General features: G+C 39.5%; 1 protein-coding gene across 4 annotated transcripts in view; it reads left to right on the forward strand.

The window, feature by feature from the left end:
• CDK14 (cyclin dependent kinase 14) overlaps nucleotides 1-19632 on the forward strand; it is a 677451-nt gene that overhangs the window by 375505 nt on the left and 282314 nt on the right. For all 4 annotated transcript variants that reach the window (XM_015095181.4, XM_042248369.2, XM_027968434.3 and 1 more), the window contains one exon: nucleotides 12130-12250. In XM_015095181.4, the coding sequence (XP_014950667.1) occupies nucleotides 12130-12250 (121 nt within the window). The remainder of the gene's footprint in view (nucleotides 1-12129; nucleotides 12251-19632) is intronic.

Genomic DNA, 19632 nt, shown 5'->3' on the forward strand with positions numbered 1-19632 from the left:
GGAGGCCTCAACTTCCTTCTAATGAGAAATGATAATATAGGGACTTCCCTGGTGGTCCAGTGGCCAAGACTGCATCTCACCCCCAAATGCAAGGGCCTGGGTTCAATGCCTCATCCAGGAACTAGATCCCACGTGCCACAACTGAAGATCCCATGTGCTGCAGCTAAGACCCAGTGGAGTCAAATAAATAAATACTTTAAAAAAAAAAAAGAAGTAGTAATGTAGAGAACAGTTGTCTTAGATTCTTTCTAGAACAAAAGCTCCAGTAAGACTCATCTCGGCAATGATTGTGGTATATGTTTCTTTTATGCAATTAATGTATCTTTAAAATATTCCCCGAATGCTCAGTCTACCTCCTTTTGGAGATTTAAAGTTTATTTCTATATTCAGTCAGTTCAGTTCAGTCGATCAGTCATGTCCAATTCTTTGCAACCCATGAATCTCAGCACGCAAGGCCTCCCTGTCCATCACCAACTCCCAGAGTTTACTCAAACTCACGTCCATCGAGTCGGTGATGCCATCCAGCCATCTCAACCTCTGTCGTCCCTTTCTCCTCCTGCCCCCGATCCCTCCCAGCATCAGGGTCTTTACCAATAAGTCAACTCTTGGCATCAGGTGGCCAAAGTATTGGAGCTTCAGCTTCAGCATCATTCCTTCCAAAGAACACCCAGGACTGATCTCCTTTAGGATGGACTGGTTGGATCTCCTTGCAGTCCAAGGGACTCTCAAAAGTCTTCTCCAACACCACAGTTCAAACACATCAATTCTTCGGTGCTCAGCCGTCTTCACAGTCCAACTCTCACATCCATACATGACCACTGGAAAAACCATAGCCTTGACCAGACAGGCCTTTGTTGGCAAAGTAATGTCTCTGCTTTTAAATATGCCATTTAGGTTGGTCATAACTTTCCTTCCAAGGAGTAAGCATCTTTTAATGTAATGGCTGCAGTCACCATCTGCAGTGATTTTGGAGCCCCCAAAAATAAAGTTTGACACTGTTTCCACTGTTTTCGCATCTATTTCCCATGAAGTGATGGGACCAGATGCCATAATTTCTGAATTAGTAATGCCCAATTCCAGTATCAGGGCAACCAGAATTGTCAGTGGGTGTCATAAAACATGTTTTGAAATCATCCAAGTAAAGTTAAAATCATCAAAATAATGTTCATGTCTTTTCATAAACATTTTCTTCTAATGATAAATTCTGAAATCCTGTAGTGACTAGTACAGTGTTGAGACCCCAAAATATAACTTGCTGCTGCTGCTGCTAAGTTGCTTCAGTCATGTCCCACTCTGTGCGACCCCATAGACAGCAGCCCACTGGGCTCCCCCATCCCTGGCATTCTCCAGGCAAGAGCACTGGAGTGGGTTGCCATTTCCTTCTCCAATGCATGAAAGTGAAAAGTGAAAGTGAAGTTGCTCAGTCATGTCCGACTCTTAGCGACCCCATGGACTGCAGCCTACCAGGCTCCTCCGCCCATGGGATTTTCCAGGCAAGAGTCCTGGAGTGGGGTGCCATTGCCTTCTGACTTTTGTTCGAATAGTAGGAAAAGAGAAAAGAAAAAAGTAAAGGAGTGGGAGAAAATAATTCATAAAAATTTGGCAACAACCGTAACATTTTAGAAGTTTCATAACGACTTGGTGTAGCCCAAACCACTCCCCTCCCCCCTGGCATTGGCTCACTCATTCCCTCATTAATTGGAACTCATTCAGTTGGACATTTACCCTTATAAAAACAGAAAAACCTCGTTCAAGTTCGAGTGTAGTGGCCTACTTTCAGCACGTGCATATTTTAAAAATTCACTTCCGTAAGGACAGCCCAGAAGGGCTTTTTGTTAAGGTGTTGCTACTACATATTCTTCAGGTTAGCTTAACTGCACTCAAGTTTGAGGTTTCTGAAGGAAAACCTGGGCCTTGGGTTCCTGTAAGATAAATAATGCCCCCGCCCCACAAAACTGACTTTCTAGCTGTTACTCTCCAAGTTACCACAGCCTTCTGACTAACTACTCCATTTCTGGGGCCATTGCTTTCTGCCAATTTCCATTTTAAGAGACAAAGCAGCTGATAATAATTTGTTCTCGTTTCGGCAGTCAGAGCCTAACTTGAACTTCCTGAGCTGTTTCTCTTGATCAAATGTCTCTTTGCCTTGAGGGCTTGTCTGGCTGTTCTGTGAGGCTCTCTAGACAGCGTCAGTCATTTTCTGTAGAGTTTACTTATGTTTCTGGAACCTCCTTTCGGTAGAACTGGCTGTGTTCTCTCCTCACTTCTCTTTCCAGTGTCCCCTGCCCCCCTGTCCTCACCCCAACCCTCTCCCTCTGTCACGAGCCTGACTTGTCACCGTTTGGGGGCTTTCAACCCACGCAGTCTGTGCTGCTGCCCTTGTGGAGCTCAGGCACAAGTACGTTCCCAGGTTCCCAGTCTTTCCGAGGAGGCAATCACACTGCCTGCATTCAAAGCCTAGCACAGCCACTTCTTACCATATGGCCAGAGGTAAATTCGTTTCCTTTGTGTTTAACTGTGATACTAACAATTATTTTAGGGCTTCCCAGGTGGTGCTAGTGGTGAAGAACCCACCTGCAAACGCAGGAGACACAGGAGACCAGGTTTAATCCCTGGGTTGGGAAGATCCCCTGCAGAAGGGAATGGCAACCCACTCCAGTATTCTTGCCTGGAGAATCCCATGGACAGAGGAGCCTGGCGGGCTACAGTCTTGTGGGGTCTCAGAGTCGGACATAACTGAAGTGACTTCATGCACAGCAATTATATTACTTTCTAGGTTATTTTAATGATTAAGTGATATCACACATTCAAAACTCTTTGAATACCCAGCAGATTGTAAGTGCTCAAGAATTTCTCATCAGGTTTGCCTCTATATTATAAGCACTAGCATATCCGCTGATCTTCATATTTTTATATTGTCTATAATAAGAGTAGAATATTGTCCCTCCCCTATTTTTACAAAATTCTAGGTGGGTTAGGAAGGAAATGGAAATAATTTTCACATACATCTCCAAAAGGAACACTCACTCTCATTTATTATCTTTCTTCAAAATTAAAAAAATTAATGAACTAGGTTATTTTGAATAATATATATATATGATAATTTCATCTTTATACATTGGCTTCTTTCATATTAAGCACAAAGCATGCATTTGGCATAATACTGTAATTATTCTAACAATATAGGAATATATTGTTTTTATCTTCTATGCAAAATAGAAAATAAAATCTTCTTATATGTAAAATTTAATTAGTTGCAATTATTCAATAAATAATCTTTAAAACATATAAGTGCATACTCATATTTTTGTTATATAAATGTATTTATAAACAAATGGTCTGAAAGTTCTGAGTATTACAGCTTGATTTAAAACTTGGATTCTTATGATAAATTTAGTATGTTTTGCCTTTAATTTAAAAAAACTGGAAACAAATAAGCATGGATATGGAAATTCATCAAAATTGCCAATTTAGTCAAAGTTATAAAATTCATTTTCTATATTGTGTTGTCATCTAACCTTGGAATAATAACTGTGAATTTCATTAACTGAGAAGCAGAAACTAGAAAATGAAATGTAAATCAATGAACTGTGAAAATGATGATGTATTCACATATACTCTCTTGAAAATGATTTTGCATTTTCTGCTAATGCAGATGTGATGTGGGATCAGTGAGGTGGAATTATTGACTTAAAAGGGCTTTTTAAGAACTTGAGCATATATGATCTTCATACATTTTGTGAACAAAATTCTTAGTAATATTTTCTTAGAATCCCTGAGCTTTAGTAGTTGTATGGACTTTATAGGTTTTCCTTAGCCTGACCCATAGGTCAGCAAACTTTTTCTTAAAGGACCAAATTACTAAATTTTGTAACTTTACAGGTTATGCTGTGTGCTAAGTCGCTCAAGTCGTGTCTGACTCTCTGTGACCCCATGAACTGTAGCCCGCCAGGCTCCCCTGTCCATGAGATTCTCCAGGCAAGAACACTGGAGTGGGTTGCCATGCCCTCCTCCAGGGGATCCTTCCACCCAGGGATCAAACCCGCCTCTCTTATATCTTCTGCATTGGCAGCTGGGTTCTTTACCGCTAGCGCCACCTGGGACGCCCTTACAGGTTATGCAGCTCAGCTTTGCTGTTGAGTGCAAAAAAGCCATCGGAGAAGGCAATGGCCCCCCGCTCCAGTAGTATTGCCTGGAAAACCCCATGGACGGAGGAGCCTGGTGGGGTTCTGTCCATGGGGTCACTGAGAGTTGGACACGACTCAGTGACTTCACTTTCACTTTTCACTTTCATGCATCGGAGAAGGAAATGGCAACCCACTCCAGTGTTCTTGCCTAGAGAATCCCAGGGACGACGGAGCCTGGTGGGCTGCTGTCTGTGGGGTCTCACAGAGTCGGACACGGCTAAAGCGACTTAACAGCAGCAGCAGCAAAAAAGCCATAGACAATATGTGAAGAAACAGCTATAATTGTGTTCCAGCAAAATTTATTTACACAGACAGGTAGCCTGCTTGTAGGCTACAGCTGGCTGACTCTGATCTCAGCCCCTTTATTTTACTCATAACATAAGCAAGAGAGCTTAAGGGCACACAGCTAGCTGGCTAGTGTCAGAACCATGATCAGGCCTTTAGTTTTTTCTTACTGCAACTTCCAAAATGCAGAATACTGCTCTGGTAGCAAAAGCATGTTTTCTACATGGTAGTCGGCCGAAAAACTCTGGCTAATTGGTCTTACCACCATACCTATCAGTTTCACGTAAAGCAGTATTTCCCACAGGAATGTATTGTTTTTCATCTTCTATGCAAAATAGAAAATAAAATCTTCATATATATAACATTTAAGTATTTGAAATGTTCCTTTCTTATTTAGAATGTCCTTTTAAAAATATTATGATCCTTCCTGTTATTTCAAAGGAAAGATTAAAAAAATGTGCCCTTGTGGATAGACAGAAGCTAGGCATAATTTATTAACTTAAAGAATTCAAAGATAATTAAATAATAGCAAAATAAAATATTGCCTTAAAATGTGCTAATGTCTTGTGGGCTTAATTTCATTTTAATCAGAGTTTGTTTTCAGAGATTACGTACTTAGTTGAAAGCCTCTGACAAATGCCAGTCATAACATTTTAAAGGGATTTCGGTATCCTGTGAAGAGTACCTTCTGTTAAAGTAGAAGTCTGGACAGAAACAAAAGCAAAGATGTTTCATTTAAAGGAAAGAAGAGGAGATTATAATTGTTATCTCAAAACTTTTTTCTACCATAAGAAACAACATGTGATATTAAAGGTATTAAAATAATAAGCCTGTCCCCCAAATGCTCACGTTTCCTGCCTCTTGTTATGGCAAGTATGAGGCTAGGGAATTGGAGGGTGCTCATAGGGGAAGGTTGGGCATGTAAGTCCTTTATTATTTACATTGAAGTTTATCCCAGGTAAATTTTAATTTTCAATAAAATTAATCTCAATGCATGTAGATCATTTATTGTCCAGAATATATTTCAAAATTGGTAACGGTTTGCCATGGATGAACCTGAGGCTGCTATTACATTCCTGTAATTGATGATGATAATCTGAGGAGAAGGAAGAAAAGAGAGAAACTATGATGTAAAAATCCATTGAATTTTTTAGAAGCTTTTATGTATTTATTTGTTTCTGACTGTTCTAGGTCGTTGTTGCTTTGCACAAGCTTTTTCTAACTTTGGCAGGCGGGGTTGCTGTGCACGGACTTATTGTGGTGGCTTCTCTGTGGAGTACAGGCTCTAGGGTGCGTGGGCCTCAGGACTTGTGGCACGCAGCCTCAGTAGTTTCAGCTTGCAGGCTTGGTGGTTGCATCTTGGGAGCTCCAGCACGCAGGCTGAGGACTTGTGGCACGCAGCCCCAGTAGTTTCAGCTTGAGGGCTTGGTGGTTGCGTCTTGGGAGCTCCAGCACGCAGCCTCAGGACTTGTGGCACGCAGGCTTCGTTGCTCCGCGGCATGTGGGATCTTCCTGGACCAGGAATCGAACGTGTGTCCCCTTGTCCGCTGTGCCCCGAGGGAGATCTTCCATTGAGTTTTGTGATTTTGTAAGTGAACGGAGCCTATCATGAAACAAGATTGCCGGTTTTGGTGAATGGACGGATAGTGACCTTTAGTGGTAAGTTACAGAACACTGGAAGTGGTAGTATTGGTTGGGGAATTGGGAAAAATAAAAATAAACATACATACGGAGGATATAAACTGTTATTTTTATATAGAAATCTTAACTTTTAGGGGAAGATTGATAGTAGAGATGTGTATTTGGGATCTTCAGCAGATAGGTAGTAACTGAAGACATGAGGGTAAACCAGATCCTCCTGGAAAACCAATCAAGTGCAGAGACCAAAGGTCAAAGCCAAAACTCTGAACATCCCTTTAAGAAAGTACTTTTCTCTTTTGTTTGATAGTTGTTTATTGATACACTCTAAGAGTGGCAATGATGAGCTTTACAAATTAATTTAACTCATCATCAGATACTTAATGTAAATCCCTGAGAGGGAGAGAATGCCATTAAAAATATCTATTTAAAAGGAAATTCCTGGACTTCCGTGGTGGCCCAATGGTTAAGAATCTGCCTGGCAATGCAGGGGACATGAGTTCAATCCCAGGTCTGGGGAGATCCCACATGCCACAGAACCACTAAACCTGTGCGCCACGGTACTGAAGCCTGCACGCCTAGAATCCTTAATCTGCAACAGGAGAAGCTACGGCAATGAGAAACCCGCACACTGCAGCTGGGGAAACTCCACACGCAGCAGCAACCAAAAATTAGAAAGAATTCCTGGCCAGGTCCCAGGACTGTGCAATGGGAAAGAAATATAAAAATCTTCTGCCCTTACTCCATGGATTAGCTGACAGAATAGAGAAAGTCTTTTCCTTTGCAGCCTGACAGCCTAATGGCAAAATGTTACCCAAGTATGTCATGTCTGTTTCGAATCAAGTATTGAAGAAATGAGCCCCTGTCTTAGAAATGTCACGTTGTGATTAAGAGCAGAACATTCTTTTTCTGATCATTCAGTTTGGGGAATGAGGTACGGTGAGAGAGACCGGTGGGAATTGATCTAATATGAGAGCAAAACCACTGAGAAGCGCTGAACAGTGGCACGTCCTCCGGAAAGACTGAAGTGCTGAAAGGCGTTCCTTTATGCTGTGTCTCAGTTGGCTTTCACAAGGCCATCTAGCTCTTGCCATTATTCCACTTACTTTGAAAGAAGCAAGTCAGTGTTGCCAGTTCTTTCGCAATTCCTTAATCAAAGCAAAAACATGGAAGTGAGCATTCTTGAAGCCCAGTTCTTAATTTAGCCACTTTCTCCATGGAGTCAGAGGGAGGACTCAAGTTTCTAAGCAGGGTCACCACCTGTAAAAAGGATGCATCAGGATTTGAAAGAATAATTAGATGTGCATGGAATAGAAATCTATTGGACATGAGTGTGCAGCTATTAATAAAAGGATGTTTACTATTTGGGGTTCTTAAAACTGTTTACTAGTAAATTGCCATTTGACGCTGGACTCATAGCACCTTCCCTGTATTAATAATACAGTTTGCTGTAGAGACTTGTGGTTGGTGTCCAGTTTAGAGCCTGTAGTACATCCCCATTCCTGTACTTGGAGAAAGAAATGGCAACTGACTGCAGTGTTCTTGCCTGAAGAATTCCATGGACAGAGGAGCCTGGCAGGCTGTAGTCCATGGGATTGCAGAGTTGGACACTACTGAGTGATACTGGTGAGGAATTGGGTAAACCCATATCTGAAGCCCGCACAGAAGTATGAGCTGGAGAAATCTCCTAAGGATGCCAGTTAAAACTTGGCATGAGCCACAGTTATCCACAGAGTGTATGCATTTAGAAAGCATTGGTTTAAATATGTAGCTGTAGACAAGTCCATCAGTTGTGGAGCAGATAGAGGAAGTTCCAGAAGCCGGCCAAATCACTGCTGTTGTCTCTTCCATAACTGAGAAGTCAAGGGAATAAATTTAAAAGATTAGGAGGGAAGTTTGGGGGAGAATCGATACATGTATATATATATGGCTGAGTCCCTTTGCTGCGCCTGAAACTATTGCAACATTGTTAATCAGCTGTATGCATGCATGCGTTCCTTCATCCCTTCAGTCATGTCCAACTCTTTGCCACCCTGTGGACGTAGCCTGCCAGGCTCCTCCGTTGAAGGGATTCTCCAGGCAAGAAAACTGGAGTGGGTTGCAGTGCCCTCCTCCAGGGGATCTTCCCTACCCAAGGATTGAACCCACATCTCTTATATCTCCTGCATTGGCAGGTGGGTTCTTACCACTAGCACCACCTGGGAAATCCAATCAGCTGTACCCCAATACAAAATAAAAAATTAAAAAAAAAAAACCTGCCATGTGGCAGATGTATATTGTATTATATTTCATGCTTGCATGCTTAGTCGCTCAGTCGTGTCTGACTCTCTGCATCTCCATAAACCGTAGCCCACCAGACTCCTCTGTCCATCGGATTCTCCAGGCAAGAGTACTGGAGTGGGTTGCCATTTCCTCCTCCAGGGAATCTTCCCGACCCAGGGATCGAACCAGCATCTCCTGTGTCTTCTGCATTGCAGGCAGATTCTTTACCCACTGAGACATCTTCTAGACTGTTATTGCATTATATTCCATATCACATAATTGTATTTGCATATTATTATACATTTCATCTTATGTTACATATGATAATAAAGTGAGATAACAAAGTAAAATAAAAGAATGGGAGTGGTCAACTGTATCCATTGCAGCTGAGGACTTTTAAGATAAGGTCTGAAGAATCTCCACTGGTTGATGCCAAAGGGTTAGTTCGCTTAAGGCAACTATCACATGACTTACTTTGTGTCCCTGCCAGAGGGTAGAACCAGACTCAGAATGGCAGCAAGTTAGACCGTGTTACAGAGATATGAAGAGGAATTCTTTCCTTGGGAAAGGACTTACCTGTAAAGCTTCTGAACTCTTTTGGAAATCTAAGATTCTGCGATGCTAACTCCTATTAAGGTTGCCCAAATTTGAATAATTGGCAACAGCGCTTGGTTATCAGGATTTTTAACTCCGCTCTTTAGGGATCTTTCCTTAGTTAAAAGTGGTAACATCTTTACGTTGGATACCCTTAAATGGTTATGCAAGCCAATTTAGGTGCCCACAGGAACATGCACCCTTTCATATACACATGCTCAGCCAAAGCAGCAGCGTATAAATAACCTATACTCATCTAGTTAGCATTTCACTTTGGTTTTTTGACTTTTAATTCAGACTAAACATTAATATAAGAAGTTTTGGTAATAACCCCTGAACTTCATCCTTTTTAGAAGGTAATGTAGCTCTCTTCCTGTAGGGTAACCATAGCAACTGACAAGGACCAGAGAAAGAAAGCTTTCACACATGCTGTGCTAATTAATCCTATCCTACAGATTCCCTTCAGCTGGAGGATACAGTTTAATAAATTTTGCATGAGTAAGCGTGTTTTGATGCATGAACTATATAAATACACAGGAGTATCTTTACTAAAAATATTTATTTAAAAATGTGGTTGTGTATTTCTGCTTCAAGGTGTGCTTTTTTTTTTTTTTTCTTTTGAATCATTGATTTAATAATTTGCTCCCTCTTTGAAAAGTTTGGGGATCTATCTCTTTAACTGAACAGAAATATTTTTAGGATGAAAAAATTTGTTTAACAATATACAAGACATTTGCCCCAAGAATATGTTTTAATTGACTCTATGATATAGTGAGATGTGAGTTTTTCTCAAGTGATGCAAGAGAGTGTATCTTAAAAATATCAAAACATTATTCAATGTAACACATTTACAGGCAAACCATTTTAAGAAACTGTCTTAACGCTTTGAAGAGTTAGAATATCGAAAGTTCACTTTCCCTGATGATTTGGGAAGTTATATGACCCGTGTGAATGGAGTTTGGGTAGTCCTTGACCTAAACTTGGGGCTTCGCTGGTGGCTCAGAAGATAAAGAATCTGCCTGCCAATGCAGGAGACAGGATTTGATCCTTGGGTTGGGAAGATCCCCTGGAGGAGGGCATGGCAGTCCACTCCAGTATTCTTATCTGGAGAATCCCATGGACAGAGGAGCCTGGCGGGCTACAGTCTATGGGGTCATAAAGAGTCGGACACAACTGAGCAACTAAGTACTCATACAGTTGACCTAAAATTGAGATGGAGAAAAATAATGTAGACAAAGAGCTTTTTCTGTTTCTAGTTTTTTAGAACTATTTAATAAATTTTACAAACTTATATTCAGAGTGAGCATAATTGACTCGGAGTCATACATCATTATTTAGATTTCTACTAGGTTATTTTGAGGTCTGGTTCTCTCTTTAAAACTGGGAATATCACAATTTTCTATAACCAGTGTGGTCTTCTGAGCTGTCAAAGAAAATCTCAGATTTTTAAATTCTCCTATCCCTCTGGCCTTGCTTTCTGTCAACAGGGCCTTGGCAAAACCAAGAAAACCAGCCCGAATGTTTTTGGCATCCCATTCGCCTTGACAATAGCATAAGGCGCAAGTCAGAATCGATTTTGGGACTTGCGCTCAGCTCCTTGGTCTGTATAGAAACATGCTCATTTGAGGAAGGAAACCCTTTGATGGCATTACTCTGGAAACACTTTCATGCCCTGATTGTTTTCTCTGTTGTTCAGTTTTGCTCGCTTTGAGGTAGGATAAAACCTTGCAGAAAAAAGGAGAAGAGGTTATTATGGAAATCTATTTTCAGAGATAGTCATTCCATTCATGTGCAGAAAAGTTAGAGACCATATACGTGTATGTATGTTTGAATGCGTCAAATCTGTACACTTTAATATGGAAGACTTGTAACAGTAGTCAATTTATAATATGCCATTGTGTTGTTATAAAAACTGTCTGGTAGGGAAAATTGAATTTTTGTAACCAAACTGAACTAATTAGAAATTCTTCATCTTACCAGCTACCCTGTTAATTTTAATATTTGCATATAATACAGTAAAAGAAATGCCATTAAAAAGTGTTTAATAAACAAAAATGTAAGGTTCCTGAGTATTACATAAAAGCTTAAATAATCAAAACATTAAAATGAATATATTATGGTAGGTTCACTGTAAACATGTTTGTTTACTTAGAGCATCACAGTGATAGATAAAACTTTACTCTCCTCACTAATGAACATACCCAGATAGAAAACTATCATACGGCTTTTTTTTCTAAAAATAATATCTGTAATTTGTGTTTTTTAAAGGAATTATGCATTCATTGTATAAAACTTGGGAAAAACTCAGAAAATATATTAAATTAAAAAAAACTAAATATTTCTATATTCAGAACTAACCATTGAAGATGTTGAAATATATTTTTCAACAGTCTTTTTCCAGTGCCTCAGTATTTATGATTATGAGGTCAAACTGCACATATCACTTCATATATTATTTTGACCACTTTCCCAATTTTTAAACATTCTTAGAGAACTTTAATTTTATTTCATGGTGTCTCATCTCCATGTACCAGATTTATTAACTACTCCTTTATAATTATTTATTTGTGTGTTTCAAATGACGCTCCTGAATGAGCATTTCTTAGTGTTTGATGGAACACTGACACCAAAAGAAATTTTGGAAAAAACCTTTGAGAAAAGAGTCATATTCTCTTCTTTCAGATTCATAATACATGTTAGAAAAAACTAAGGGCGCTGAGAAGTCTCACAGTATACAGACCTGTTTTACTTTTTAAACCATCTTTCCTCAAAGTTATTCAGTCTTGGAACTTTTTCTTGTAATACTTATTTTTAACTGTCAGAACCAAAGTACCATGAAACAATCTTTGGAAAGCCAGGAGATTTCTAAGCCTCTGTATAAAATCTGATAGTTTATGAATCATTTGTTTACTCTTTTGGGATTTATTTTTTAGGTTCTTAGTGCTTTATTAGGAAATATAAAGGATTTATTGGTTATTAGCATGTATTTGAAACAGCTAGACCAAAATATGCTTTCCCCAACCTTTTGCGTAACTTTGACATTGCATTCATGATTCTGTATTATAATATCACATTTGACCTTTTAAAACTGTGAACATCCAGATTTAAATTACTTTGATCATTAATGTCTGTTAAACTTCTTTATGTTCCCTGTAACCCACAGGTCTCGCAAGAGCAAAATCCGTCCCTAGCCACACATACTCCAATGAAGTGGTTACCTTGTGGTACAGACCTCCAGATGTCCTCCTGGGCTCGACAGAATATTCCACCTGCCTTGACATGTGGTGAGAAATGGAGCTTTACTCTAGCTAATTTATCCATAGCGTTTGGTCTGGGTCAAGCCTAGACGAACATCCTAACAGTCTGAATGAAGATTAATGGTACTGGAGTGTTTGCTGGTGTGTGGCAATACCACTGGAGTTTTTGAAAACATAATTGGGAATGTTCCCTAATCAGGGGCTCTCTTACAGATGGTGTCTGGTAATAGTTCTTGATGGACAAGGGCACAGACATTTTTCTAGCTGTCAGTTCAGTGATTTTCTCCCTAACGGTCTTAATTTGTGGCTTTGTTTTATAACAAGGGAGTATATATCTCCAAACAGCAGTATGAGTTGGAAGTAGTAGAAGCATGTTTAAATTCACAGCAGAATTCAGATAAATGGTCTGAACATTTTGCTATAACTGTGAGGTGCTAAATTTGGTACAAATTTGGTACCTGAAAACTGTTGGTGCCAATTATTCAAGATGAAATAAAACAATCACTTTTTTTAAAATGTCAGAGTAAGTTCAATTCCAGTAGAGTCACAGTTCTGCACAATGGTTTAGCATAACTTAAAAATCTGTTATAGGAGGCCCCAAGACCTATGAGATTTAATGTATGATTATTATTAATGATAAACTTTAATGAGTTTCCAGTCTAATAGGATCCAGTTCAAATAAGGGAATAATCTTCTTTTTAGCTACCAGGGAAGGCTTAATAGTGAATGTTAAAAATGTCATTTATTAATAGAAAAATTCCCTTTCTAGACTCACAGTTGTATTTAAAGTAAAACAGTCCATATAGCGCATAGTTTTTTAATAGCAGGAATCATCTTCCATGAACGATGATGCACCACATACAGAATTCAGCTACATGTTCGCATAATGTTTATGACCTCAATAAAGCTGCAGCGTGTGCCGTTTATCTTCTTGCCATGTAGTTACTTCACTGCTCTACCCTCAGTAATCTTGGCTTTTAGTTAATTAGGCTGTGATGTGGCCTGGCTGTCTTCCCTGATGTTTCTGATCCAAACACTTTATGGGGAGAAAACAATGACGTTTCTTGATGTAAGGCACGGTATAGATTTACTTAATTTAGAGTCCAGCAACTCCCTTAGACATGGGATTTGCGGATCTGTGAAGCCACTGAAAATCTATGCAACATTTCGTGTACACATGGGTATATTTATTTTTATGAGGTGTAGATCTCCAGCTTTCACTAGAGCTATAAAAGAATCTGGGCCATCAAACAGCCTAATATCTATTGCCATAGATTTTGTAATGCCTTATAATAAATCTAATGCCATTGTAAATGCATGTTCCAAAACACTGAGAATAAAGATGACCATCTATCATTAAGGAGCTGAGCTAATCCATTTTTTACATCAAACTTCCTGGCTTTTTTTTTTTTTTTTTTTTTGACAATTGTTTACACAGTTAGATTTTTTTTTTTTTCCCCCAGAGCTAAGCAGGGGCGTGAACAAAACGGCTATTTTGGTCATTAGCTGTAATGGAGGAAAAGGGAAATAAAGGTCAATGAATGCATCCATCTGAATATCAGTTACTGTCTCATTCCCTTCCTCCTTCCTGCCCTTATAGTTGCAAGTTGGCTGTGCAAATAATCATTACTTAATATTCTTGAGTTAGGCAGTGTTTTTCTCCATTTTTTGAGAATAGGAATTCTAGATTGTCTTCCAGTGAGGTCAATCAAGGACTCTGCTAACAGAGCATGGTTTGGAAACATTTGTAACTTGGAGCCAGTCTTGTCTTAGTTGCTTGGCAGGGCACTTCAAGCTCTACCCTTAGACTGGGGAGAAGCTATTTTTTTTATACGCTAGTGGCTAATTTTCCCCAAAGCTTTGAAAGTGCTCTGTGTAAAGAGCAAAGAACTACCTGGATTCTGACTTGCTAATATGTCTGTTTCTGACGTGTAGTGTTTGATGTCCAGTCTGTCTTTCCACTGCCCCCAGCCCCAGCCTTTCTTTCTTTCACATGTGTGTGCCTGTTGGTATCCTTTTAAGGAAGAAGGTTTGGTTGCTTTCTGCCCATTTGCTTTAACAGAGACATAATGAAGCCCAAGAAGAAGATTGTAATTTAAGTGGAAAGGGGAAAAACTGATATGAAATAGTAGACCCCAAATCCCCTTTTGTCTGCCTGCCAAGATTATTTATTGCCATAAAAACAAAAAATAAATGTGTTATGTTGGAGCACTTTCCCGCATTATTGGCTGTTCATTTCCGAGTTATGTCTATGCTATGCCTGTCACTCTGAATCTGATTTCATTCCAAGCCGTTTTCTAACAGCCGTTTTGTTATTTTCCAGGTAAAATGTATATATTTTTCCAGTCAGAGAAAAGTTCACAGGGCACTGATTTTTGCATCATTGGTGACCTTGATGCTGGATACTGAAAGATCTAGAAATGGGACTATAGTTGAGTCTTGGCTCAGCTGCCCCAGAGAGCAGTACAAATATTAACCCATAGACAATAGCGGGGAGGCAGGTGGCAGTGGTTTCAGGCTGTTTTTACAGTTCATTTACCATCCTGGGGCAGCAGGGTAGTAACTAAAAACTAACGATCCCTACCCAGTGTCACAGTTTCCAGTGTTCTGTTTAAATAGCTTCGGGCAATAAAAATATTAATGAAGACACTTATGCATTAACATTGGCAGCGAGTGATGGAAATCAGAGCTCTCCTGCTGTGATTCACTGCTCTAGGTCTCCAGCTTGTTGGTGACGTATAGATACACTGGGCAGCTTGAGAACTCATCAGGAAAGGTAGTTTTTGGTACCTTGACTGCCTCCATGGAGGAGGACTTAAGCAAAGGAATCAAACTGGACTTTGTCTGGTGTATAACTTCCCTTAATTCTTGGATTTTGTAACTCTTTAAGTCCAGGCATAGGAAATCATCTTTAAGCTTCTAAACCAAAAAGGCTTACCAAGTACTGAAAACCACATTAAGAGAAGTGCCGATATTCCAACGAGCTTATCTGTGCAGTCCCTCCCTAGTCAAGGAGTTCCGCTCTAGCTATCGAGGTCCTTGCTGTAAACAAGCTTTATATTGCTTCATAGAAGCTCATAAATATATTTAGAGTGGTGTTTGTTTTCTAAAGCAGTAGGCTTCTTGGGATTGTTTTAAGGGATTAAATTTTAACATAGGGTGACAAAATTATTTGTAGTTAATAAATATCTCATCAAGATCATGTTGCTTTCGGGAGGGGCCACAGTTTATAGTGGCACCACCTTGTGTTGATTCTATGCTCCCCAGTAGCATGTCAGTCTCCCCTTTTCATCATCTTTTTCAAAGCTAATTAACATATTAACTATGCTTGTCAAAATGTGGGGCAAGTCGTTTATAAATAAGCCTGTCAAATGTAATGAGATTGCATATTAAATCACCCTTTCTCTATTACATCTCTGATTTAGGATTAAAATCAATTTATTTAACATTGTAACAGCTGGGTGGTTAGAAAAAAAATTTCCGTACTGATCTTGATATATAGAAAAATGTCTGCATCAAAATTGATTTTGCATATATCAGAAAAGAAATTGCCTATTTATTGAGTATTATAAGGCCATTTAGCATTGCATTTTATTAAAGAAGCCTAATTACCATACATATTGGCAATATAGAGTTCTGCCCTCATCCTTAAGAATCTCTCCTGAACAAAGGAAATTTATGTAATAAAGTTTCCTAAGGACTCAGGTTTGTTTACCACTGTTTTAAGAGAAAGAATCATAAATGAATCCTGCTGTAGTGCCCACCCAGAAAAGAAATGTGTTCCACGTGAGATAATATCTTGAGTAATTGGCTAGTAGTAATCATAAAAATTAAGTCTTAGCATTAGTAATAACAATGGTAATAATAAGAGATACTTTTCTTGGACCCAAATTGTATTCTAAGCTCCTTTATACATTAAAAAAAAATCTGCAGTTTCTTTTGTCCTAATACTCTGTTTTGGAAAAGTATGGTTGCTTGATAATGTCGTCTTGGTTTCTACTGTATGGCAAAGTGAATCAGCTACATGTATACGTACATCCTCTCTTTTGGGGATTTCCTTCCCATTTAGGTCCCCACAGAGCCTTGAGTAGAGTTCCCTGTGCTGAACAGTAGGTTCATTGGTCATCTGCTTTACACATGGTATCAGTAGTGTGTATATGGCAATCCCAATCTCCCAATTCATCCCACCCGCTTCTTCCCCATTGGTATCTTTATGTTTGTTCTATCTGTGTTTCTGCTTCTGCTTTGTAAATAAGATCTTCTATTCCTCTTAAATAGTTTAATTACTTACCTACCATTCCATGATAAAGTCGAAGAAAGCAAAACCTGGAGAGACCAAATAGAATAATAAAGGTCATATATTTAGTAAACAGAGTCAGCATTCAAACTCAGCTAACCTACTCCAAAACTTTTTCTCCCTAAAACATATTACACAGTCTCCTAAGATGATGTATAAGCAATTGTTTTTTTCATTTGACTAGAAATGTGATTCCAAAACACAAGTCAGTAAAACACCTCTTTGAGAATTTAGATTATGCTCTGAGTCATGTTGGGTCCTTTGCATGCTTCAAACCAAGTGGATGGCTTGCCTCTTAATTTTATTCAGGGTGGAGCTTTTTTGAAATAAACTGAAGACTTGACTCCTTGGATTAAATACATTTTCGTGGGACCAATATCTATACTGGCAAGTATTTTCCCAGCTCCTAACCAATACTCATTTACCACTTCTGCTAAAAGGAATGTGTCTGTTTGAAAAGGAAGTCTGGTAAAAATGAGAATTTTTCATGGGCTACATAAAGTCACCTAACTGTTCACATTATTTACACATTTTCCAATTAATCAGATCATAAGACCAAGGAGGATTCAGATTAGTCACTGTCCAAAGTAACATCTCTTTAAGAGCTCTTGAGAGCTGCTTAGATAATACATGATCCAAATGACTTGTTGGTGTTGCCATGGGCAGGGCAGTGCCACCCAAACAGAAGAACAGAGACGGTCAGATGGGTGTTGGGGGCTGGCAGGGAGGTGAAAGCTGGACTCCTGGTGGCAACCATGGTTTCGGAGCCCCTTCTATTATTGAAATTCTTTAAAAGTAGGGTGACCATAGAGTATATTGTCCATAGCAGGATATCTTTCGGAGTTAATAATAATTCTGCTAGGACAGTGTGTATAAAACGGGGATTTAATTGTGACTTGTGGGCATCTTACTCATAGCACTGGAGCAGTAATTACTGAATGCTGGTCGTCAGAGGAGACGGCGCATTTGACTGCTTGTTTCACACCAAAGGAAAGCTGGCTGCAAAGTTCTGTTCCATCGCTTTGTAACAAATTATCTCCAAAAGTACAGTTCTCTCCGATGAGATCATTATGACCTTGGGGAGTGGCTGCCGAAGTGCTGTCTTTAGTGATGGTTTTCAAATGCTGGTGGAAACCAGTTCTCTTATCCTATCAAAAGTTTGGCGTGGTTATGGTTATTATGTCCATATTGTTTATCCCGGTGTGTTTGTGTGAGAGAGAGAATCCATGTATGTTTTCAAGGAATATATTTGATCACTTGTTATATAATGGGTTAGCTGAATCATAGCATATAAAATGAGACGTTGTATGTGTACTTCACTAGTAAATATTTTAAAAACAAATAAAACTTCCCTTATTTGCACCAAAGTTGGCAAAGTAATTGGTTGCCCACAACTGGTGTTTGGATGACTTTTTGTTTGCTTGTTTGCGTACCTCAGATATTTTTATTGATTTCTGAGTTCACAAAGCAGTATAGCGGATGTAAATTAAGTGTTAAGGGCATGTGTGAGATACCTAAAGAATCAAATGGAAGTGCACACTGCTAGGCTGACTGAGAGAACAACTGGGAAAACTGAAAATCTGACATAAAATTCCAAAATGTATACTACTCTGCAAGGAGATCCAACCAGTCCATTCTGAAGGAGATCAGCCCTGGGATTTCGTTGGAAGGAATGATGCTAAAGCTGAAGCTCCAGTACTTTGGCCACCTCATGCGAAGAGTTGACTCATTGGAAAAGACTCTGATGCTGGGAGGGATTGAGGGCAGGAGGAGAAGGGGACGACCGAGGATGAGATGGCTGGACGGCATCACGGACTCGATGGACGTGAGTCTGAGTGAACTCCGGGAGACGGTGATGGACAGGGAGGCCTGGCGAGCTGTGATTCATGGGGTCACGAAGAGTCAGACACGACTGACTGATCTGATCTGATATTACTCTGGAAGCAGGAGTGTGGGATCAAACAGCCCTATAAAATCCAGGACACACCAGAGGACTCACTATATTAGAGCTCAATACATTAACATGGTCATTGGATGACTTTTAAATAGCCAATTGCGATGACTAACTTTCGTGTTACTGAGATTGCCCTTGGTACACTTAGCTGCCTCACTGGTTGATGAGACTAGCAAGAGATGGGTAAATCGGAACTTCTTTAAGAAATATACGACTCCATAAACGTTGAAAATGGTGTATCAGCCAAGCTAAGTATTTTGCATTTCTATTAAAGTATGCTGTGGACAGGCGCTGTGGGATATATTTAAGAATTAAAAGCTTCTGTGTTTGGTTTTAGGGAGATTAAGACACTGTGTCTAGAGACTTAGAGAGAAATTTGGCCCAGGATGTTCTGATCTTATGTGTGTATGTGTGTGTCTGTGTGTGCACCCATGCATTTAAGTTGGAAATATATGTTAGTGCTCAATGTTTGGAAAATACTGGATGCTTACTAGTGCTTTTTATGTTTTGTGAGTTGTGCATTTTTTTTTTTTTAATTTACAAGTCGATTCTCTGCTCCTGGTAACTAGCGGTGGTTTGCTGTTTAAGGAGACTGTATTATAGTAGAAAACACATCAAAAGCCCAAATTAGGTTCTGACTCTGCCTCTCCTTAGCTGTGTGAACATAGCTGACAAAATTCCTTAACTACCCTTCCCTTCAGTTTCCAAATCAGAACACTCTGATAATTAAATCTACATTCGTTGTTGTTGTTCAGTCGCTCAGTCGTGTCCAGCTCTTTGCAACCCCGTGGACTATAGCCTGCCAGGTTTCCCTGCCCTTCACTGTCTCCCAGAGTTTGCTCAAATTCGTGTCCATTGAGTTAATGATGCCATCCAACCATCTCATCCTCTGTCGCCTTCTTCTCCTCCTGCCCTCAGTTCATCAGTTATGACCAGTAGCTAATAGCTGCCACAATTATAATGAGCAGCCATCTCTTGGCCCCTCCCTCTCACCCTCTAATCCTGTTTCTCAGAAGCAGCTACTACTTTCAACTCAGGGTCTGTCTCCATGTGTCTTAAATAATTATATTGCTACCCATTCATTTACTCTTTTAGACATGTCTACTAAGTAGGTGCATAGTAGACAAAGATTTAACTTTCTTCTATTAACCTTCCCTC

The sequence above is a fragment of the Ovis aries genome, chromosome 4, assembly GCF_016772045.2.
Source record: "Ovis aries strain OAR_USU_Benz2616 breed Rambouillet chromosome 4, ARS-UI_Ramb_v3.0, whole genome shotgun sequence".
NCBI lineage: Eukaryota > Metazoa > Chordata > Mammalia > Artiodactyla > Bovidae > Ovis > Ovis aries.